We start from the raw sequence: 24,603 nt of genomic DNA, 5'->3' as shown, positions 1-24,603 counted from the left end.
TACCAATTTTAGCTGAATACAAAATAAAGAGCAAGTTTTCTACTCTTTTCCATAAAAATAATGAAAGCTTTAAAGCTCTTTTAAAATGCGCCATGTTTAAATTGTTCAAATGGTGTACTCGCGGGGTGTTACGTGCGAACATATGCATATACACATATACGTTGCGCTTGAATGTATATTAGGCTTGACAAAACCATGTGCTTGCCTGCCTGCTCTTTGCCTCTGCTTGAGATCAGTGTAACTATTTCCTGTTTGGTGTTCCAACTCTGGCACTATTCAATCGAACAGAAGAAATTTTAAAAAGAGGTTAAGGAGGGCACACCAAAATAGGCGCATGGCATGTGTGCATACTTCTCCTAAGAGGATATATTACCCCTTTCCCCATTGTACGTACATGCTATTTTAAAGAAAATGGCAACACGTGGCGGAAAAAAGGAAACGAATTTAAGAACGCAAAAGTGACCAACGAAAAGGGAAAAAAATCATTTTAATGCTTCAAAGTATACCCCTAAAAATAATTAACGACGCAAGTACAAATTTGCGCTTTAAATGAGAACTTCTGAAAGTGCCCATTAAAAGTAGTACTTATATAGACACCCTCTAATAAAGCGGCCTGTTGAAAATGCACAAAAAGGAGGAATAACGCCACATTAAAAAAAGTTATCCACTTTCATCCCACAGCTCTATTGCGAATAGGTTTTCCATTTAGTCTCCCACCGGCGTGTATGCCTCAGGATGCACAGATGCTCGTGTGTTTAGATTAATCCTTTACGTGTCATGAGCCCAATTACACAACTCTAAGCGAATGCAAAAGAAAAAAACTTCCTTTAAAGAGGAACCTTTCTAACTTGTTCAAGATGTAATGGGGTCATAACATTTTTAAAAAGGACCCAGAACTACTAGGTGGCTAAACAGAATAATCACGACCGTAGTCATGGCCGCATTGGGGGAGCAAAACTGTAGCAATTTTCAAGTTCTTCATTTTATTTGAAAACAACAAAAAAAAAAAAAGTTGTAAGAATTCAAAATGAGCGATACACGCGCATCCGAAAGGTGCGCACAATCAAAATGACACAAACGAAGAGGAAAAGTGGGCCACAGGTACACACAGGTAAACATATACATATGCACATTACGAATTACGGCTTCCACTTTTCCTATTAAAAATGCAACTTATAGAACAAATTAAAGATGAATGGAGTTAATTTTAAAATGAAAAAATTAATTTGCCGTGCATCCTAATCTATTTAAAATACACGGCTTTAATTATGCGTCCACTTTTCCCCTTAATTCGAACGCATCCACAAAGACATAAGCAATGGGGAGCTATGAAGTTCAGGCAGCGGGGTTGCGCGACAAGACGGGGTTGTACGCGTCAATGTGCAGCTTTATACAACCCTACGCCGCTTGTCAATTTATGCATAAAAAGAGGTCTCTCTCCCCCAAATTAATCAAACAAACATGCAATTAATCGCACGCCTTTTTTTATACGCTCCCCTTAATTATTTTAAAAAAAGGGGAAAACAGACAAACATTTCCAGCGCAGTGTAAGATGCTAATTTTTTGAAACACATTAATTTTGGCTCCATAAAATGTAGCTTCATCCAACACTGTACAAATATACTGCCATAAAAACAAATGAAGAATTTTGCACTTTACAAAAAAGATTTCCGTTTCCTTGAGCACTCATACACCAACATTTTAACATATGTACACGTTTGTAAGTCCTGAAACGGTTAAGTATGCCTTCTGGATTGAGTTTGAAAGAAAAAAAGAAAAAAAAGGGAGAGACTGGGGAAGATGCACAACAGGGAGAATTAAACAGTGTCACGTCTGTCCTACACTCTTTTGTTTTAAGAAAAAATTTATAATAACATCACGATAGGATATCCAAAATAGTTTCACCTCGCCTAGTTGTTCAATATTGCTTCTCTTTTTATTCCACCATTTTGTCTTCGCCCACGAGTCCACTTATCTCATCGTTTATTTTGTCCTCAATTTTGGTACTCGCGTTCGTTTGGCTCTCGATCTTTGGACCCTCTTCCAGGTTCGCCTCAGCGGTTATATCTCCATTCGGTTTTTCATCGCAGTTTAGTCCCTCTGTTAACCTAGTCACGTTGTTTACACTTCCGATGGGATTATCGGCCCCTAACCTTGTCTCGTTGTTTACACTTCCAATGGGTTTTTTCTGCCATAACCTTGTCTCGTTGTTTACACTTCCATTGGGGTTTCTTTGTCCTAACCCTGTCTTATCAGTTACATTTCCAATGGGGTTTTTCCCACCTAACCTCGTCTCATTCGCACTTCCAGCCGAGTTTTCCCTCCTTTTTAACTGGCCCCCCAAGGCACATCCATGCGACACATTTGCTCCCTCTGTATTGATGCCATTCCCGTTTTCCTTTAAACCTTGTGCGTTCTCTGCCCCCCTGTCATTTTCCCCCAATCTGGTATTCGGGATAGGCGTATCTTTCTGGTTGCACAAACGGATCGTGGGCTCACATAGGACTTTGTCCCCATCCGAGTTCCCCCTTTTTAGGGAAGCCCTACTCTGTATGTCCTGCATTAATTTAGTCCTCAACTGAAACATGGAGCTCTTGGCGTTATCATTTTTTCTGACTATGCCAATGCAGCTTTTAAGTCTGTTAATTTTTATCTTCCCATTTTCTTTCTCACTCTCTTTTGTTGCACCTGGTTCTTTTGTTAATGCTTCTTTGCTTATCGAGGTAGAATTTTTAGAGTTGGGTAGAATTTTATTTTTTTTTTTCCCAAAAAAGGTGTAATATTCATCTAGTAAATTTTCATCATTTAGCATTATGGAAAACTTTTTGGGATTGGCCAAGATTTCTTTGTAACACTTGGTAAAATTGTCCACGATAGAGGATAATATAATAAATATGCTTTCGAGGTTGGGACTTTTTGACATATCTTCCCCCAAGTAGGTACCCAACTGCTGCACAGATTTTTTGGTTTCTTCGTATCTCTTTTGCGCATTGGCATACTTGGTTTCGCTGTCTTGTAAAACATTTTTCATTTTTTCTTTAAAAACATCTTCATAGGTACATTTCAACTGCTCTCTGATGTAATTTATTTCTTTATCGAGTGAAGCTAGCAGAATATCCACCGTTTCGGAGGACATTTTGGAGGCGACTGAAACGGAGTTTAGGTCATTTTCTAGAAGATTCATATTTAAATCTGGTAAATATGTACAAAGACTAACAGTGATATAGTGCAACGACGTGATGGTATTATCTATGGACGATTTAAATTCGGTTAGCTTCAACATTGATGATAGGGTAAACCCTAGGGCGACTAAATCTTCATTTTCATTAACACCATAGTTGACATAATTGCCCCATTTGAGAACGGCCTTCAGCAAAGACCTGAAGCGTATGCTTGATCGTACTTCCTTTACAGCTTTGTCATAGGTATCCAAATCTTTGTTTATTTCATTCAACATTTTTTCATATTTTACTGAAAATAGACAAATTTCTATCTTACATTGACATTTGTCCATATAAACAAATGGAATTAGCTTCCTTTCAACATCTCTGAATTTTTCTTCTTTTACATTCTCATTTTCCAGTTTTTGTAAAATGCTATCACTTTCTTCCTTCGTTGGTAAAATGTGCAATAACTTTTGCAAAAACTCTGTATTCATATTTTCAAGGTCGAATACGCTTATCTTCTGCACAATTTCTTGGGTACTCATTGGAAATCGTAACAAGATTCCGATATTCTGAGCTCTTGTTCTATCCAAAACGGTTATTAATTTTTCTTCGCTGCTTTTTTTCTTCTCTTCTGTGATTTTTTTTACAATTTTCTTTTCTTCTTTTACTCGAGCGAATAATTTGTGAACAGCTTTTGTGTCTATCAGATTATACTTTGCTTCGTGACTTTTTATTTCATTAAAAACGGTTCCTTCAATTTTGTGTGTTGGTAATAGTTGCCAGTGTAGTTTAATTCCTAGAGGTCTTTTTTCTTGGATTTTCACGCACTTCTTCGTTGCAGGATTCATTGGGCATTTTTTCATTCCCATTTTGGCTTTTTCTCCCATTTTGCCTTTACTTAACAGAAATGGGGGTGGGGGAGGAGGAGGTCCTGGTATTTTCTTCCCCATTTTTTTGGGCACCTCTAGCTTTGTGCTACTTTCTTTTTTTGTATCCCCTCCTGGTTCCTTGCCCTCAGCCGTTGCTTTCGAAGGGGGTCTTTTCTGTAGCGCGGGTGGCAGCGGTGGAGGCGGTCTTTTTTCCTTCGCTTTCTTGAGGAGCGCCTCCACGGTCTTTGACTTCCTTTGACCCTCGCTCGCCGGCTGCTTGAGTGGTTGCTTGGCCAGTTGCTTGGCTGCTAACTCAGGGGGTTTCACTACCACGCCTAGGTCGACTTTGCCGTCGATTTTGCCGTCAATTTTTTGGTCCATTTTTTGCCCCACTTTGACCTCAATATTTTCCCCCATTTTGACCTCCACTTTTTCCGCCGTTGGCACCCCCCCCTTCGATATAGAAGCGAGGGGGGGCTCTACGAGGGACATGGAATACCTAGACATAGTCGACCTATCACTTTCGACACTCAATATGGATTCAAAACTGTTCTTTTTCATAATCATTTGGTCATACATTTTTTCCAAATCGTTTATTAGACAATCTGTATTAGCGGCCTTCTCCAGGGTAACGTTTTCATTTTTATGAGATTCCTCCTTCATACCTAAGCCACTCATTGCACCTGTAAGCTGTCCTGAATTATCCACAGGTTCAATCAGCAGAAGAGGCATACTGTCGTATGTACCTAACTCGTTCGTGTCCTTTACTTTTAATTTTACCAATTCTCCACTGGGCAATTTTGCGTAAAAAAAATTACTTTCTCCTATTTTTTTTAATATATCACTTTTGGTGCTAATCTCTTCTATCCCTTTTGATGGCTCGTCTTTTTCCATCATGCTTTTCAGAAAACTTTCATTGCCCTCTATAGTTTTTTTTTTATGTCCCTGGACCTTTTCCTTTTCGTTTTTTCCGAAATCTGGTTGCTCTTTCGATTTTGCAAAATTTGTTTCTTCCCTTATTTGGTAGTATGCCTTGTTGATTTCCATTCTGGCAATTTTTATTCCGTCTATGTTTGTGAACACTTCGGAGCAGCCCTCGTTTTGCACCTTCTGCGTCGCGGGGTCCTCGGGTTTGCCCGGACCGGGGGCTTCATTTGGTTCGCCTCGTGCAACTTCATTTGGTTCGCCGCGTGTAACTTCATTTGGTTCGCCGCGTGTAACTTCATTTGGTTCGTCGCGTGTAACTTCATTTTGTGTACCAATTTTCCCATCACTTGTTTCTTCCCTTTTTCCGTCCCTTCTTGCTCCACTGGTCGGGCTCACCGCTTCGCTCTCCCTGTAGTGATGCAGCTGCTTCAGGTGCACGACCTTCACAGGGTCCCTCGTCCATTCGAACGTCTCCTCCAAGCGATGGAAAGAGCTCACTTTCCTACACGGTTCCTTCGAAAGTATCACTTCAACTTCCTCATCTGCCGTTACCTGTTCATGCTCCTTAAACAGATTTGCACTGTCGTCCAATTTTTCGTAGACATCCACGTGCGCACAACTGATATTAGTATTGTTTAAATGATTTCCATGCCCTTCTGACTCAGTAGGTGTTTTTATGCCTACATCATGGGGGATGATTTTTTTAAACTCCTCCCTAAATTCCGGGAGCTCGTTCAAAGTTGAGGAGTATCTAATGGAACTTTTTTTTTTTAAAATGTTAATTCCCCATATGGAGACAATAAAATTGAGAGACTTACTCAAATCATTGTTGCACAATTTTAAGGAAAAATAAATTTTCAAATTCGACAAATGAGTTATTTTTTTTAAATACTGTACGAGAGGAATGTTTACCTTCAAAACATGATTCTTCACAAAATTGTACATACTCTCTGTCGGGTTGGTAATTACTTCATATTGTCTCTGTAAATAATCCTTTAAGGAAATTAAATTTGAAAAGGATCTTTTGGAGGACAACAAAGAACATACGTTTTGTTTTTTTGTTAAAGAATATTTATCTTCTCTATTTTTAAAACCGAAGAGGGACGTTAACAGTTGCGTAATGTTCGTAGCGTTGTATTTTATTTTGGACTCCTTTTCGCTGAAAATTGAGTAACCATTATAATTTATCTTCGAATGGAAATCCATTTGTTTGCTATTGTTAAAGTTTAACTTGTTCCTTGATTCCCTCTGCCCTGGTGGCGAGTAACGCGCGTGTTCTCTACGTTGCTGTGGTGTCCGTTTTGTTCCTCCCATGTGATGGGTGGACTCGTTTGTCTCGTCCTCCTCATCATCATCACCCTCATTATCGTCTACTTTTCCTATTTTCTCCCTTCTGCACTTCATTACATTGTGGTCGCTTCTTCCCTTCCTCCATTTGCCTCTTCCCTTCTCCTCTTCTTCATCTGAATCTTCTTCTCTTCCTCCCTTTGTCCTCCTTCTGCCCTTACCCCTGACGATTGTCTCTCCCCCATTGTGACTTCCCACATCAGAGGTCGAAAAGGCAGTCCCGCTCCCTCGCAGACAATACTCACCACACTCGGAATCATTCGACTCGAAGGATTTATTTTTTTCGAAAATTTTCAACGATTTCAAATCTTCCATTTTGTTATGACTCTTTAAATTTCTTTTGTACGCTTTCATGCAATCACTTCTGTTAGCGGAGTCCAAAATGATGGACAGTTTCATGCCATCCGGAATATAGCTTTCGTAGTTGCTGTTAATGTCCATGTCTTCTTTCCTTATGTGGAGAATTTCAGACGAGGCCTTCTTTAAAAAACCAGTATGGAAAGAATAAGAACTTGAAAATCCTTTATGAAATTTTTCTATATTTTTGTGTCCAATTAGTATGAGAATATCTCCACATATGATGTGCTCCTTGGTATTCCCTTCAGCGTCATGTGTGAAATCGATTGTCACATATTTTTTTTTGTTCTTCTCGTATGACGACACGATGTTGTAACTTAGGTTGTTACATTTTAAAAAGTATTCATATCCTGATTTCTCATAAGATGATCCTTTATTTCGATCTTCCCCTTTTTTCTGGTTTCTTTTTCTATTTTTCTTTAAAAAATCGTAAATTTCTTTTTCCTTCCATTTGGTGTCTTTCTTATGTTCCGCTGCTCCTACTTCGGACACATCGCAGGTGGGTGTATTCATCACGTGCGAGAGCGGTTCATTCGATTCGGCCGAGCTCTTAATCTTCTTCTGCGGAAACAATGTGCACGATTTGGTCTGCATCTTCGTCTTTATCTTCTCCTTCGTCTTCATCTTCACTTTCGTGTTCATTTGCGCGTTGGTAGTTATCTTCTCTTTGGAGCTTCCCCTTTGAATATTGCCACTGCCTGGAATGCTCTCATTTTTGTATCTGTACATTTGATCTACCGATGTTGGTTTGGGCGAAACTGAACTGAGTGATCTGGGAGAATAGTACTTCCCCCCATGCTGTCTTATTTTGTGTGTGGTGCGGCCATTTCCTCTGCGTAGGTAAAACGGAAGGCGCTTCTCGCCTCCTTCTCCCTCCCCCGGTTTGGCCTTCAGACTTCGTTCATAGTTTGGCCCACTAGACGAATTTGCCGAGTTGGACAGATTCCATCGATGCGATCGATTCTCCGAAATTGACCGATTTGATAGATTGGCGGTATTAAATACCGTCTCCTCGCACCTGTCACTGCACTCATTTGAGCCGTTCCTTAATCTGCAATAAGAAGATATTCTCTTCAATTTATTTCTCACGCACGCAGTTGATTCGTAGCTCCTATCTATAAAAATGCTGTTCGCGTTGAGATCACCCTTTGGTACGCTTAAGCTGCTAGCGGCTCCACTTTCGCCATATAGAATGTTATCCGTGCTTGATTCTCTACCCACGGGTTTATATACTCCACAGATATTTCCATTTCCGTTTTTTACGCTACCTGGGGGGTGGAACATCTCGTTGGAGTAATCACTGCTATCCCTTCCCTTCAAGGGACCATTCAAATCGCGTCCATTTGGGATTCCTCGTTTTAATGTCCCCTCCACGGAAGAGTCCCTATAAAAGGTTTCATCTTCACGGAGGTGTTCTCCCTTTGATTCTTCATTCGGCGAGTCGTCCTCATTCGACTCATCAACGTCGGTGCATTCGTTAGGGTTGTTGGGGTGGCCATCATGTTGGTTTCCACTCTGGGATTCACTTCTCTTATCACTTGGTTCGTCGCTTCCTCTCTGATCCTCGTTTGTGCCCTCGTCCGTGGACCCCTCCCCGGCTGGGGTGTCGCAGCCACAATCGGACAAAACGTCCAGGTGAAATTCCTGATTATCTTTGTAAATAATCTCATACACCTCGACCGAAACGGAGCACATGACGTAATCGCTAAAAATAATGCTCTTCAACTTAAAGGGCACATTTTCAACTTTTTTATTTTTATTTTTCATTAACTCATAAATGTAAAAAAAATATCTTTTGTGAGAAGACTTCCAGTAGTCAAATGGGATCCAAAAATGGTGATCCTTCACTTTATTGTTACTTTTGTAATTTTCTCTGTTTGTTACATCAAACCCCCAGGAGTTTGAAAATTTTGTCTTCTTCCTGTTCTGTGAACTAGCCATCTCATTATCGTATTCTCCACTTTTCCCGCTCAAATTTAATGTATGGTATTGCATTTTGTTAAACGCACTGATGGGGTTACGAGATTTATATTCGTCCTTGGAGAAAGTCATATCGCCTCCGTTAAAATGGTTGTCGTATGTGAGGTAATCCTCACTGCTGTAGTTGCTAAAATTGTAGATATGCACCGAATTCGAGATTTCTCTTTTCTTATCGTAGGAATCTTTCTCGAGGGAGTTATCCTCATAACTGTTTTTGCGAAGGGTCGTGTCCTCCTCGTTCTCATATCTGCGGCGAGTTCTCTCATATTTGTCTCTTTGCATATTTGTCGTTGTCTTATGAGGTAAGATGCGAGAATGCCCCCCCCTTCGTGCCTTGGCTCTCCTTAACATGTTACACGTGTCGTCCGATTTTTCCCCATTAGAAAGAGTCTCATATTTGTTTCCAAAATAGTTTGAAGAAATATTAGTGTTGATGTTATCCTCTTCATTATCCTTATCACTGTTACTTATTTTCGACGACTTGTAGAGGATTTCTTGAATTTGGGAAAAGGTTAAAGTGTTATCTATGACTAGCATGACACAAGAAAAAATTAATAAAATGAAGGAGCTAATTTTATGGTAATTAATAATCGCAAAATTGTCTTTTTTGTTAAAGTTGAGCCAAAATAGGACTGAGCTGCAGATGCTTAAAATGTATTTCAAATTTGGGTACTCCTTTTCTCCAAAGCTATAATCCATAATTTGTGAGTCGAAGAAATTTTCATATTCCTGTTCTAGGGTTAAGCTACTCCCATGAACATCCCATATGACATACGATTGATAAAGCATGGTAGTGGGAGATTTTCCAAAGGTGCTTAAATCGTAGTAGCACTCATTTACCTTAATTAAATTTCTGTATTGAAAATTCTTCGGGTTCTTTTTTATGTCTACCTTCTTTAACAAGTAATCTATATTTGCAAAAACATTTTGGTTGTAAAGCTCTAACCCTTTGTAGTAATAATTAACAGGGGGGTCATTCAGATATTCACTCGAAATCCTCTCCAGCACTTTTATGTAATTGGACAAATGGTACACATTGTTGATTTGTAGCTCTACATTCTTGGGTAATCTCCACGGTTTTTTCATGACTAGCAATCTTTTGGATATTTGGAACAAGTACGTTTTTGTGTACTTGTGCCTGATCTCGTCCGGCACGAGCATGTAGTTCGTTAAATTCAGCCCCGTTATTGGATTGTGCTTGCTGTCTCGAAGAGGGTTGCAGCTCCTGCCTTGGTTTTTGGGCGTGATCACCTTCTTGCGCATATTCTCGCTTCTGTTTTCGCTTCTGTTCCCGCTGCTGTTCCTGCTTCCACTCTGGATTCTGATCTCCCGTCTGCTCCCCCTTCCCTTTTCATTTCTAAAATGGTCGAAGATGATATCACCCGTTTTCTTCACGTTATCATCCGATAGGTCGTTCTGGATGAAGTTTTTGAAATACATCACCTTCTCATCGTCCTCTTGGAAATTTTCAATGTTCCAAAGGGTTTCCTTTGTAACTCTTTTTTTCCTGCTAAAGGAGTCGATTCGCTTGGCCTCCATTTCGCCAACAGGTTGGTGATAAATTGCGTGCATGCCATACGCGCTCTCTTCTTCCTCCTTCTCTTTCTCATTTCTGTTGCGCCTCTGATCTTTCCTTTCTGTTGTTCCTTTTGCGTTTCTTTCGAGGTGATTTTTCATGCTAAATGTTTTTCATGTGATTTTTCTTCCTTTTTCTTTGGCATGGAAAATTGTCATCATAAGAGTTCTTGCCGGGGCGTATTACTGGAAGCATTGAATCTTAAGTGGTCCGCAACTCGATCGTTACACTACGCAGCTGCTATTCTGCTTGGTTGCGCAATCGTCCTCCCGTCGTTTCCGCTATAGCATTATTGGCTTTAAATAATGCTACTCTGCGGTGTGCTCTTTCTTGCACTTTTGCCAAGGGCAGCCTTTCGCACACTTTTTTTTGTGTATATATTTCCTCCCTTCTTTTGTTTTGTTCCCCCCTTTTTTGTGTGACCTTTGGGTAGCGTAAAGCGTTGCTGCTTCTTGCTCTTTATTACTCCTGTGATATTACGCCCTTATCGATTTGGATTTTAATATTTTACTTGAAGGGCTTTCAACGAAAAAAAAAACAAAAAAAAAAAAAAACTATTCATAATCCTGGGACCACTTCGATTGGGCTGGAAAATAGCTTAACATAGGGACAAAGAAAGATTGCTTCTTTGAACTGGAAGGGGGTGATACATTCGTGACTTCGTACACACGCATACATAAACGTATATACTCTTTTGGAGAAAAAACAGACGTTTTTTTTAGCCGAACAAATTTGCCATTTATTTGAATAGTTTACAAGCGTAACTGTTCAAGCAAGTGTTTTTTTGTTTTCAATTTTGATAAAATGTGTTTTGCTTTAAGACATGTACACGTGGGGTGGTTCAAGGATGGGAAGAGTGGGTGGTTGGTTAGTGCCCAAATAGCAAAGCGAAAGGAAATGAAAAAGAAAAAGTAAAAGAAAAAAAAAAAGAGGCAACGTTCAAAATAATGGATACAGCAAAATAGTACACAAAATTGTAAATACTCCCGAGCGTCGTGAAGCAAACTGTGACATATGCAGATAAACACGAAACTGCATTGCCGAAACGGACGAACGAATAGGAAAAAAAAAAAAAAAGACCACATAACGAAGGCGCAAATTTTAATAACCATTAAAACACAAATGACAAAAACGGCAAATATTGCTGTGAAGGTATTTTTGCCATTGCTTTCGGATAAATTGTGACACACGGAAAAAATAATATAGGGGAACAATGGCTAAAATGTTGAAGCTCATTTGTGAGAAGAAAATTGCGACGGAGTTGCAGCAGGTTTCCCGTACACTGGAAAAAAAATAGAGTGGCATTCCCTACGCAACGAACGAACAAGCGAGCAAAGTAGCCAACAAACAAACAGGTTAATCGGATTAAACAGATAAAACAGGTTAAAACAGCATAAACAAGCAGATGCGCAAACAAAACGAACAAATTGTGAACATTGTGGTCGTGCCAAAATGCCCCTGAACGGAAAATAAAAAAAAATGGCAACCTTGGGTACTTGTGGTAAAAGAAATTTTATAAAGTTGTCAAGTACGAAGGCAGCGGTAAATGACGATGCGTACATGTGTGAAAACATGTAGGTATGGCTACGTATCTGTGTATAATTGTGCATATTTATACATACAAAATGTGTGCCATGTCGAGGTTACTTGCCCTTTTGAGCTAACCTCGATATGGTGACGATCTCTTATGAGTGGTTAAAAGGTACACACTTAATGCCAGTAAAAATGTAACACTTTTACGCTTTCACGTATTTATTTTATTTTTATTTTTTTTTTTAAACAAATGAGGTGGAAAAAAGACGGACACAAAAGGAGGGGCATGTACGCTTATTTCCCCCCGCCCATTTCGCCCATCCTTTAAATTTATTCCCAAAAAAGTTCTGAGGATGCAAAAATTGGCATAAAAGAAAAAAAAAAATAAAATAAAAACAAACGAAACAAAACAAAACGAAAAGAAGCAAAATGTGAAGTAGAATTTAAGTCACAAAACGTTGACCATTTTGCAGTTTTTTTTTTTTTCATACGCGAAATGTTATAAAACATCGGAAAAATTAATGCTACCAAGCCCGCCAATATTTAAAGCGGCGTGACATCAGTGAAACTGAGTAACAGTGTAAAAAAAATTGCGTTTTTCTTTTTACACGTAAATGCGTATATATACATATAATACCCCTCCATAAAAAGGCATAACGCGTGGGACTTATAGAAAAAAAAAAAAAAAAGGAATTATAACTCATAAATATGTATAAGCCAAAATGAAGTAAAATTTTACGTCCTCTTTGTCACCAGTCCTGGTTTGACCCGTCCATTTTTTTTTTTTTTTTATTCTCCCAGAGAAATATGATTTTGGCCAGAAATAAATGTGCGTAATTATGCAAACTGATTGCAGTTTCGCGCGTTGAACGTTAACAAAAAAATTGTTACCTCATTTGCTGCTCCCGCTCATTTCTAGTGATTTACTTTTTTCCATTATAGACTTTTTAACGAATAAAATTTCACAACGATACAATTTCGGCAGTGGTGAGAACTTTCGCTATCCCACTTCACATCCTCAATACGAAGCAAAACATGCTTTGTGATAGACATCACATGAAGGTTGTGCGGGGGAGAGGAAAATAATTTATTTGTTTTTGATTTGTAAAATGCAAAAGGGGAAAAAAAAAAGCTTCACGTACGCCACACTCAGTTGTTACACCTGTAAGAGATTTTGTGGCCCCCTCTTATTTCCAGTATTATCTGTCAAGCGGCGTGCAAAAAGATGTCGTTCGTATAAGGGATTGCCCACATAACAACAAACTGTCTGCATCACTTTTTTTTCTATGTATTCTTAGGTGAATACGAAAAATGCTCACCTTTTCACTTGTCCTCTTTATCCCCCTAGAAAGGGAAAGGAAAAAACTAAATTCATAGGCTGCTAGTATTAATTAACCGGAGAAAATGGCACAAATGTGCAGGCATTTTTAGCTGTGGAAACTTTTATGTGCAGAAACTTTACTTATCGTTTGCCAATTTTTCTTTCTTTCTTATCAGAATATAAAATATTACCCTTTTAAAAGTGTTAACTCACTTTCCAAGCACTTCAAAAAATGGAATGTTCCAAAGAGGTCGAAATGGTTCAGTTCAACACAAAAAATGGAAAAGAGGCCACCATCCATCCGGGAAGTAGACCTTAAATGTGTTTATAAAAACTGATAAACTATTTAAACTGTTTTGTTAAAAGGCCCCTCCCCCCCTGTTCTTTTAATGCAATTCGTACGTAATCTACTCTTATCGCGTCAGTAGTGTACGCTTAAGAGCTCTTACAAATGTATAGAACGCTTTTCTTAATAACACTTTTTGGTTACCCGTTCGCATTTAAAAAACCGTTTTCAATTTTAAGATAGCCATTTTAGGAAAACATTTCCTAGTAACGAAGTGGGAACGGCTCCGAATGGCATTAATCATGTTGGTTCTCTTTTACGAATATTCTCATATGTGCATTATCATACTTCTTTGTGTTGTTCGTAAAGTATTACTAAAAGGTTTCCCCATTTTTGTTCGCGTTGGGGAACTTTTTTGGATAGTTTTTATAACTTTTTTGGAGCGTTCCCCATAACCGATCGCGTCACATCTGTTACATTCATCATAACGATTTGGAGAAAAATCATGTGTTCGAGGCTGCTTTTCCTCGCACGGAAAAGAAAAAAAAACATATACATATGTAATTTATATGTATACAATGTTGGCAGAAATAATACATATGACTCCCCCATCCTCTTGGAAACATTTGTGCCAATCGGTCCTGCGTCATAAATTTAAAAAATAGGGTCTCAAACGAATCGATATAAAATGTAAACGTCCTCGAATATTTTATGTTAATTTTCTAGGAAAAAAATAAAGCTATCTTTCATGGGGTACGAGAAGTATCTCATTGCATATGGCAAAGCAATTCCAAAACGCTTTCTGATTTTTGACAAAATTTTATTAGCCCATTTGGGATGCCCAGAGATGCTATTAAATAACCTTTTCTGCTTTGTGCTGCCGCTAAGCTTTGTTAGCATGTACCATGTAGCGGCAATTTGACAAAGCAAAGGTGTAAACAGGAGAAGCACCAACATAACGAATACAATAAAAGTCTCATTGACCATTACCACCCAAACGGAAATACAGTTCGCTTCTCCTTTTAAGTAGCAAAGGCCAGTGGTGAGGGGGGAAGTACCACATACAACAGGGCAAGCAGGCAGGGGGTTCTCCAAATAAAAAGTACAAAAACGGACTGAAGCGTACCGAAACGTACCGAAACGTACCGAAACGACTGAAAGTAGGCCCATATAGAAGTACGAAGATAAGTGCAGACAGTGTGCCATGTGGCTGCGGCTAGTCCGAAATTTTACTCTCTGCTTTCTTCCCACCACATATTCGAACAAGTTGGCGCAAAAATAAAGCATACTGTAGTGTCACTCTCACTAGCTTACTTTTGAATTTATGGCATAAAAAGAAAAAGCTCATAAAATTGCAAAACACGTGTAATAAGATAGAAGAAGTTGCGGCAGTACGTCTGCATGACAAACCGTAATTCAAGGTAGTTTGGCTGTAATTCCGCAGCGGCAGCAGTTAGGTAGTCTTTATGGGCTGTTAAAGTGATTGCATTCCCCGGGCGACTGAAACCGCACGAAGGGGAAGAAGTCACAAATAAAAGAGGACAAACCGTTTGATAAGGGAACGAAGCGAAGCGGAACAGCGTACTTACTGCCCCTACCCCCACAAGGACCAGGAAGATACAAAAATGAAAAAAGAGTATAAGGAATACAATGAGAAGAACTTCCGGAACATGCAATTTATTTACGATTTTTTGGATAAGATTGGAATGAAAAATAGTGTGGAGACGTTGAAGAACGAAAGCAAAATAAATTACGTAAAGGAGTATGATAAATATTTTCTGGAGAAAGGCAGAAACCAGGACGAGGATGAGAACACTCGAGATGAGGAAGTAGCGGACAATTTAAGCATCATCCCAAGTGACAACCGAAGTGGGAACCGAATTGACAGCCTCAGTGAAAACCTCAGTGACAACTTCAGTGACAATTTGAGCGACGACTTAGAAATCGATCGCGACTTTTTTATCCACACCATTGAAAAAATGAACAATACAGTTTTGTGTAAAGCTATAGACAGCTTCGAAATCGAATTAAAAAGTAGTAGCAGGAGTAGTCAGAATGCGAGGGAAAAGGAGAAAAAAAAAACGGAGAGTGCAGAAAAGGGAAACAGTTTCCAAAACAGGGGTACTTTCCCCGACTATAAAAAAAGTTTCACAGCAACTGCAGGTGATAACCGCGTCGGGATGAAAAAACACCATAACGCATGTAGTCACGATAGTGTGCAAAGTGACGGTACAAATTGGAGTGAGCACGCGGGAATTTCTGACAAAATAGAAGACGAGTCCAAAAGCAACATGAACAACGATAGCAGGAAAGGTAAAGATGCATGCATACTAAAAAAGGTGGCCGAAAATGTGAAGGACATATCTTCGGTAGCGAAAAACCATTTGAAGTTTCCCCTATCAATAAATGGGAAGTTAACAGCGGGGGTAAGCAACGATCTTGACTTAACCCTTAATGGAAAATCGAGCGTTGAAGTGGATCACAATGCGCCAAAAAATGAGGCGAAGATTGGCCAAGAAAAAAGGAGCATTAACAATTTCCCGTACAACTTTGAAAGCGTTGAGGGTTCATCCTGGCCCTGCGAGAATGAAAAAAGTTGCTACTTAAGTGGCAAGAAGAGCAAGAGTCTCAATGGGGAAATCGGCAAGGGTGCAATGGGCAAAGCGGCAACAGGCAAAGGGACAACGAGTAAAGCGGCAATAGGCAAAGCGGCAACAGGCAAAGCGGCAACAGGCAAAGCGGCAACAGGCAAAGCGGCAACAGGCAAAGCGGTAACAGGCAAAGCGGTAACAGGCAAAGCGGTAACTAACAACGCGTTAACTAACAACGCGTTAACTAACAACGCGTTAACTAACAACGCGGGAATGGACAGCCAGAACGCAAGGGATGTGCACAACTGGGACAGCTTCTTCACGTACGAACGGGAAATCTGCAGAGAGTTAAAAGTAAAATACAGCTGTGGCGCAAAAGGCAAAGGCGAAAGCAACAATGGGGATGACAACTACATCGGATCGACATCCAATATTCTAGTTGTAAAATATGTGGACATTTATAACCTGGACACGTGCCAAAATATGAGATTCGAGAATATCATTTTTTTCAAAAATTTTTTCCCAATCCTGCTGCTGGTAGGGTACGCAGATGGCAACGTGAAGCTTTTTTTAATACTCTACGAGAAAAGCGACAATGAACATAACGCGGAGGAATGCATTCACATATGTGAAGAGTTGGGCCATCTATCTTTAAGCTCACCCATAATGTTTATCGATATTAACTACAGGGACAATATATTTATCGTGTCCACAATGAATGGAGATATATATATATGCAAAATAAATATCAACAATCTCTCCATATTAACAGAAAATGTTGAATTAAATCACTCAATTGATGACATAAAAAATCATGTAAAAACGGACGAGAGATATATTAGCATTATAAGAAATTTAACCTATCATAATAAGTACTCCATCAAGTGTGTATTTAATGAGGATTATTCATTTTTTTGTTCCATAGCAAATGATAAGAATTTAATTATTTACGAAAAAATTACAAGTGGAAATGAAATGTCCGTAATTTATGAAAAAAAAAAAGTCATAGGGTTGCCTGAAATACCAACAAGTGTTTTGTGGGTCAAAGAAAATAACAACAAAGAAATGATAATCACCAGCATGCTAAGCAGCAATCATGTCCTTTGTCTAAACAGCAAGACCTACAACGTAGAGAGTAAAATTTACTTATTTGATGAAGCAGACAAATATAATATTCTCAATTTAGAATACAATAAAAATAAAAACATTTTGGTGATATGCACGGACACGTCCATCATTTTTGTCTACTCCTTTGTTAGCAAATCGATTATTAGAAAAATTTACGGATGTGTTTTAAATTCCCTTTCCTTTCCAACAATCGAGATTGACATTAACGGAAATAACATTTACATCACGTCAGACGATAAAGCGAATGGTACCCACATTTTAATTTTTGACATAAAAAGCGGCAACATTATAGACGTTATAAATAACGGCTATAAAATCAGATGCTTTCAATTGTTAAAAAGTTATATTTGCCCATTTTCCAGTGAAACCAATTCGAATAACATTGAGGAAAATAAAAAATCGTTGCTTATCTTGGGATCCTTTGACAAGAAAATACATTTTTACTCTAACTGATAAGGGGGATTACAAATTTTGTATTCCCCCAAAATATGATGTGCTGCTCATTTGTGAGAAGTATAATATACCCCTTAGGAGTACCTGCCTCCAGAGCCGTATACCAAACCAGTGCGCTCGCTTTTTCGAGCAAAACGAAGGCAACTGAGAAGTAGAGATGTGATTACTCTCCATTGAAAGTTATCAACGTGACAGACCATTGCGCTGTGCTACCCACGTGGTGCCCCTATTTACATGCCATCCTGTACCACACACGCGAGGTAGTATGTTTTATTCTATTTTTAGTATGTCCTCATTTTTGTCAGGCAGATTTGCGCCCGTTGAACACATTTCGAATGTGCACATAACATCTTCCTTTTTTTTTTTTTTTTTTTTTGATCCTTTGGACAGTCGAATCATTCTTTTCTTTTTTGAGTTCTCATAGCAAAAGAAAAATTTTCCAATGTGTAAAAAAAAACAAACTTACAATTTTGTCCGCATTACACCGGACGAATGTCACAATTTGAACCCTGATTATTAATCAAACATGTGTTTGAAATATGGTTCGTTACTTAAATACATCATTGCTATCCTTTTAATGCATTGTCCAGAACGGAATCGTAATTTATCTTAAAATGGTTAATTATGTCACGCTTCGCAAAGCGCGAATGTGACCATTTTTTGCAAATTCTGGTGTTCTCTTTTCAGTTAGCAGGTTCTCCCAATCGTGCCATTATGTGTATGTACACTATTGGAAGAAGGAAAAAATTACGAACAGGGTGGCCTAAAAAATCTGTATATGGGTGAATCATGGGAGAGGCCAATTAAAAACAACCGCACAAAGCTAAAAGTATGTACAGGATTGGCCAAAGCGCTTCAAATGTAATGATAAAAAAAAAAAAAAATTACGGAGAAGTGTACGAATGTGAAAACATGACAACATCGAAATTTACAAAAATACAAATTTCAAGTTAAAACCCTCCTGTTTTGTTCACCCCTTCTGCGTGTAAATTCGCCTTATCACCGCTGTCTTCTTATTCTGTCTATTTTTTTTTTAATCTGTTGATATGTTTCGACACTTGGCGCTTGCTTATTCTGTTCATTAAGCACACTATTTCGATTCAGCACCCCTCTTCCAATTACGATAACCTCCTTGCATTCCCACTGACCTCGGCACTAGAACCACCAAAACGAATTTCTACGCATACACTAGTAAAATGTCATTTCACTTTTTCGAAGCATGGTGTCTGATATTTCTATATTTTTATTTTAACATACAAATTGAGTGTTATCTGGATGATCCGAAGTTGCCAGAATGTGACGTCTCCATCGATACGGCAATTTGTATTAACAATGGGCAAAAGATCCTGTTGCCCGAGGCAAAGCCATATGGTGAGCATTTTCCCTGAACACTTGTTCCGTTTTTTGTGCAAAATTGGCCATGCACTTTTACCTTTGCCAGCGGAAATTGCGTGCACGTTATCATAATCACCTGTAGATATATTCTTTTTTTTTTTTTTTTTTGCGTGTGTCAATCTGGAACCACTCCACCTTCCCTCGATAGGCATCTCCGCCTACATAAACTTCGACAGCATATCTGCAGTAGACGCAACTGGAAACCGAAACCATGCCGTCGGAAACTTTTTCCCCTCCACTGGATTTGGCGGTATCGGGAACTCTTCCCTGTTCAGAAAAAATTACATTTACATTCCTCATTCAGAGGAGTATTTCAAAACGGTCGATTTTTCCTACACCTTTTTTATCTACCTACTGGAGGATGAACTGTCGATGTAGGGAAAAAAAAAGACAAACTGGGCCGCCCCCCACAGGGGTTGTGTGTCAAGCGCGAGCAAGTCACTCGTACATGAGTATGTAAATGCATATAAGGAGTCCCACTTACACGCATGAACTAACTTTATTCCCCTCCATTTGAAGAAAAAATAACGTAGAAGAAATGTTTTGCCCCGTAATCCACAAGGTATGCCCCTACGCCTATTTTGGCTCTCCATTCTTTTTGAAATTACTTTCTCTATACCAATTAAGAACACCCTTCTCTTTCATCCCCCACCCCCTTGCAGGGAATCATAAAAGACAACATCCAGGAATCCTCCCCAGCAATATTAATAAATGCAAAGGTATGGGAGAAGAAAAAAAAAAAAAGGAATCACAATTAAAAAATGACAAAATGATAAAAAGAGAGTAATGTTGTGCTTTTACAGCCCTGTTTGTGAGTAGGTCTCTTCGTCATTCTAGGGACCCTCAATCGTGCGAGCGCCGTCCTCGCAGAGCATTTCGAGTTTTTTTCCCCCCACACGTGGGTATATGCCCATACCTACATGCATGTGTAGGTGTAAAGTAGGCACCTCCACACTACGCACCAAGCACTAACAACATGATGCGCTCCGTTAGGTCCCTGAACCAACAAAACTATTCCTTATAATGCCCTTTTGCGCAGAACGGACGAATTAAAATCGTTTTGAGCACCTCTTCTAGCACGAACTCCGGTGATTGAAAAATGCAACAACTAAACAGTTCTTAACTGACATTACATCGGCCCATTTTGCTTTCTTTTTCGAAATGATTATGAGTCGCTCCATAGCCCCACATGTGCTATCTTTCCCCCCCAATACATGTGATATATGCAAAAATGTGTTCCTAACTTGGGAACCCCTTGCGCATATACCTAAAATGCTGATGCGAAGAAAAAAAAGTATATGCAGAGCTAAGCATGGTCACATGAACATCCCCAAATAATATTTTCCTGAACAGCCGGAGAAGAATTTTTGAGCAATTTCAAATTAAAGCGTCACCAGTGGTATCACATTGCAGGTATGGTTCGCGGAAGTAGGCGCGACGAAAGGGTGGTGCGCACTCGTCCAGGCTTAAATGGGTGCACATGTAAATATATATGTAAATATATGTCTATATATTTTTTTTTTTTCTGCCCTTCCGCTGCAACAGTTGTCAGGCACATAAACCACGTAAGACTCTTCGTGAACGGAATCCTTGACTCCAGTTTTCTAACCGAAGGTAGTGCATGCATGCGTGCATACGCGTGTATATCTCCACAAGTGCATAAATGATCAGATGGGGGATGTCCCAATTTGGTCAATTTCGCAACCAGCGCATATAAATTGCGGCGTCATCATATGCGCCCCATTTGTCTATCCCCCTTCCTCCCATGGACATTCGTGTAAAGATTGTTCACTACTGCATGGAAAAAATATCCTGCAATCACGTGTGCATCTTCCGTTTTCACTTTAGGAATAACAAAAACGAACGACTTTCCAATATACATAGGGGGGGCACCATATTCAGTAGAGTCTTGTGACTTTCCATTTTTACTGGACGAATTAAAAGTTTATAATTTGAGCATCGGAGTGGACCACATTCAGAGTGAAGCGGCATCAACCCTAAACGGAGTAGAACCATCTTTCATCTACTTTGGTTGTTTTCATTGCGATATTAACAATGCTATTTTGTCTTGTCCGAATAATTATCATTTATGCAATAAGGTGGAACTATACATCGGGGTTTACAATGTGATGAGGAAGTTCTCACTAAATATAAATAACCTCATATTGCCCTTCTCCCCCGAGAACCACACGGGCATAGGTGTGTGTTGCGCCGATATATGAGGCGCATTGGAGAAGCGATCATTGGGGTAGAGGCGCATTGAAGATGCAATCATTGGGGTACAGACGCAGTGAAGATGCAATCATTGGGGTAGAGACTCATTTGGGGGTAATAATTTGCCCAACAGAAGCAGCCTATTATCAACCTTTCGCCCCACCCTTTTGCATAGCAGTTCATACACTGAAAGGAAAGACGTACATATATGTACATGTGGGAAAAAAGAAAAAAAAAATGCATGAACAATTTTACGCTCTCCGTTCCTTCCACACCGAGTTCACTCTAATACAAATTGTGAAGTTTTTCTCTTCATTTCTGTTTTTGCTTTCCGGGAGTTGATGATATGCACATGTACACATGTGTGTGTAATTTTTTCCGGCTGCTCATCCTCCCGAGCCATTCCGTGTACCTGTTTTTCCTACCTTTACTCCTTTTACCCATTTATAAGGCGCAGCTCTTTTCAGTTCCCCATTTTGAGAATAATTAAAACTTATTCCTCGTAAAAATTGTAAAGAGATATATTTTTCCCTCTATTACTTAAACGTTGAAGAAAAAAAAAAAAAAAAAAACGGAGGGGTAAAAAAGAAACCGTTCTGTCTTATGACAAAAAATACTTTTGGCAAATTTGCTGAGAGCTACAGTGGCGCAGATGTCTGCGGATGTATACGTATAGCTATATCCTCGGTTGGGGCCCCCAGATGCAGCAATATCGTTTCATGATTGGGGAAGTACAAATCCCACGTGGCATCCCCCTTCTGGGAAGTCACGAGTATGTCGCTAATAAAGGGATGAGGCGGAGGAAACACAGAATTTGCCCCAATATTACACGTACGTCTGCTAACACGTTGTGTACGTACATGAAAGCGTGTTTACCCCCACGGGTTTTCCAAACAGACAGATAGAGCTACCAGCCCCCCAAAGAAAAAAACGCCTCTCCCCTTCACATACCTACCACTTGCTCATTTCGTATCGCCAAAAAAAAAAAAAAAAGAATGAATAAAAATAAAAATAAAGACAAAAATAAAAGCGCCACAATACGAAGGAAGCTCCAAGAACGAGCTCAGGAGGGACGAAAAAATGAGAGGAAGATACACAACGAAGTGCACAAGTTGATAAATAAAGAAATAATAGTCGATTATGACACTAATGAAAAGGTCAATGCAAAATTTATTTTGAATAAATATTTAAATATAATTACCCATTTGACCAAGGAAAATGTAAATTTAAAAAAAATCATAGAAAAAATAAAACTACAAAATGACAGAAACGAAAGTACACTCACTAAATACGAACAGGAGTTGAGAACAAAAAATGACATCATCGGCAAAATAACCAATAAGTATGGCGTACATATTTTGGGGGAAGATTTTAATGGGTGTAGTGTCCCTGATCAAGAAGTACAACGAAGGCATTCCATCATTCAACAAAACATGGCGGTGCTGAAAGAGGATGATACGATCTTGCCGATTGGGGCAAGAACAAATTGTTTCCCCCATGGTGGAGAAAATCATCAAATGGAATACTCCTCAAACTGTTGTAATGTCATTCACGAGGGGGCTAATACACAGTGGGGACACAAAATTGAGGCGTTCACGACGGTGAACTCGCCATCCAGTTGTAAGATCAATCTCCAGAGTGATCATGCAGAAGGGGTGAACCGCAGCAGTAAAATGACAGTTTCACAGATGTGTCACGTTAAAACCGTTCCGCATGAAGACGCAAACAGAACTATGCTTGGTGAAAAAAGAGGGTTAACAAATTTGACCGACTACAGGGATAAATTCATATGGCATGAAAAAACAATCAAAAATGAAATGCCACTTTTTAAGGCAAAAAATTCAAATCTGTACTTACATGGACAGAGCAAATTACAAGATAATGATAACTGCCTTGATGAACTGAATTGCCTCATAAATAGCTCCCCCAGTGCTGCCGACCTTAGCGACGTTAACATTGTCCCACATGGAGGTGGACGCCTTGAAGAAATTGAAAGGTACCATAAAAAATGCGAGGAAGAGTATAAGAATGTACATACCCCAAGTAATTTTGTCGATAAAGCAAACCGTCTAATCAGCGTTCGCACAGAAAGGAACATGTGTCAAAGTGCCACTAAGGAGAAGAAGACAATTGGGAATGCTCCATCCTGCCTGTATGGGGATTTGTCAAAAATGAGAAGTTTTCCTACGCTGAGAAGCGATGATCGTGAGGAAGAAAGCTCCGAAGATAAATATAGCAAGGAGGACGAGTTATTTTCGAGCAGGGAAGAAAAACAAGATGGTTGTACGGATAGAGCGGCGGACGTGCATGTGGATCGTATGTCTGTTGGCAGTCCCAACAACCACGTGCCTGTAGTGTGTAAAAGGGCCACTGCGGTCATGCAAAGCGATAGCGAGGGAGAGGCAAACCATGACACGATCCCGACCCAAATGGATGATGAAGTTGCGGATGGGGGTCGCGGAAGTTGTAACGCGCCGAATTCGAGTGCACTCGATAAGAAAAATGTGAACGACGATCTGGAGGATCACAATTATGAGGACTTGGAAAATATTATGTTTACAATATTGAAGCTCAGGAAAAAAGGGTAGCAAAAAAGGGTAGCAAAAAGGGGTAGCAAAAAGGTGTAGCTAAAATGAGTAGCTGAAATGGGTAGCTATAAATAGGGCAGTTTAACAGGCCAGCTAAAAAGGAGGGGACAAGTCCGCTTTCCCACTTGTGCATCGGTGGCTTTGTCATATGTATGTACATATTGGTGCATTTATAAGCACATATTTTTAATTTCCCTAAGGAGCTTTGACACCAATGCTGCCTTCACGCATTATGTGGTCCGCCGTTCTATGCACCACAAAGGGGAGGCGCCCAGGGGGATAAAGTCGGTTGCGTCGCGGTTAAGTAGGTACAAATATGGGGTATATGTTGTGCATATATGTATATACATACAACTGTGCACATTTTTGTGGGGGCGCAAGCAGGAACACCTCATTTGTGGACCGAATGCGGCGCCACCAACATGACCACATTTCATTGCTAAGCATTTTATACAGAAAGGCAGGAACAAGAAACAACCATCCGTCGAAATACTTTGTGGTTTTAGCTGCACATTTCAGCTGCAAGTTACATATGAAAAAAAAAACCGTTGCTAGGTGATGTGAAGCATAGCAACCGATTTATGTACATCCCGTTTGAACCACATGAGGGTGTGGATTTGTTTCCGTAGAAGCCCCTCCAGCATGCGCATTTTTCTGTAAAATGAAGCTCATTTTGTGATTTGTGAGAAAATTGTTTTTTTTAAATATTTTTTCAATGAAGTGTTTATTATGTGATTCCGGAACGGTATCTTCGTCAATGTTATTTTTTAACACGGAAGTTTGTGATTTATGTTTATCTTTAATTCCTTCTTTTTCCTTTATTTTCACATTTTTTTCCCTTTTGTTTCCCTTTTTTCCCTTTTTTTTCCTT

General features: G+C 39.4%; 4 protein-coding genes across 4 annotated transcripts; 3 read left to right on the top strand and 1 right to left on the bottom strand.

Moving 5' to 3' along the window:
* Positions 1-1,936: 1,936 nt before the first annotated feature.
* On the bottom strand, positions 1,937-10,324 carry C922_00740 (hypothetical protein; the record flags this gene model as incomplete). The annotated part of the gene is made up of 1 exon (XM_008816352.1): positions 1,937-10,324. One exon carries the CDS (start codon positions 10,322-10,324, stop codon positions 1,937-1,939), a length of 8,388 nt encoding a protein of 2,795 aa, XP_008814574.1.
* Positions 10,325-14,988: 4,664 nt separating this feature from the next.
* On the top strand, positions 14,989-17,535 carry C922_00739 (hypothetical protein; the record flags this gene model as incomplete). The annotated part of the gene is made up of 1 exon (XM_008816351.1): positions 14,989-17,535. One exon carries the CDS (start codon positions 14,989-14,991, stop codon positions 17,533-17,535), a length of 2,547 nt encoding a protein of 848 aa, XP_008814573.1.
* A 1,196-nt stretch (positions 17,536-18,731) lies between these two features.
* C922_00738 (hypothetical protein) lies at positions 18,732-21,152 on the top strand (the record flags this gene model as incomplete). The annotated part of the gene is made up of 8 exons (XM_008816350.1): positions 18,732-18,906; positions 19,079-19,304; positions 19,450-19,492; positions 19,593-19,649; positions 19,970-20,018; positions 20,284-20,343; positions 20,476-20,547; positions 20,779-21,152. 8 exons carry the CDS (start codon positions 18,732-18,734, stop codon positions 21,150-21,152), a joined length of 1,056 nt encoding a protein of 351 aa, XP_008814572.1.
* Positions 21,153-22,139: 987 nt separating this feature from the next.
* C922_00737 (hypothetical protein) lies at positions 22,140-23,732 on the top strand (the record flags this gene model as incomplete). The annotated part of the gene is made up of 1 exon (XM_008816349.1): positions 22,140-23,732. One exon carries the CDS (start codon positions 22,140-22,142, stop codon positions 23,730-23,732), a length of 1,593 nt encoding a protein of 530 aa, XP_008814571.1.
* Between the last annotated feature and the right edge of the window lie 871 nt (positions 23,733-24,603).

Source organism: Plasmodium inui (genome assembly GCF_000524495.1).
Source record: "Plasmodium inui San Antonio 1 unplaced genomic scaffold supercont1.2, whole genome shotgun sequence".
NCBI classification, from domain to species: domain Eukaryota; phylum Apicomplexa; class Aconoidasida; order Haemosporida; family Plasmodiidae; genus Plasmodium; species Plasmodium inui.
This window is presented reverse-complemented; position numbering and strand designations above follow the sequence as displayed.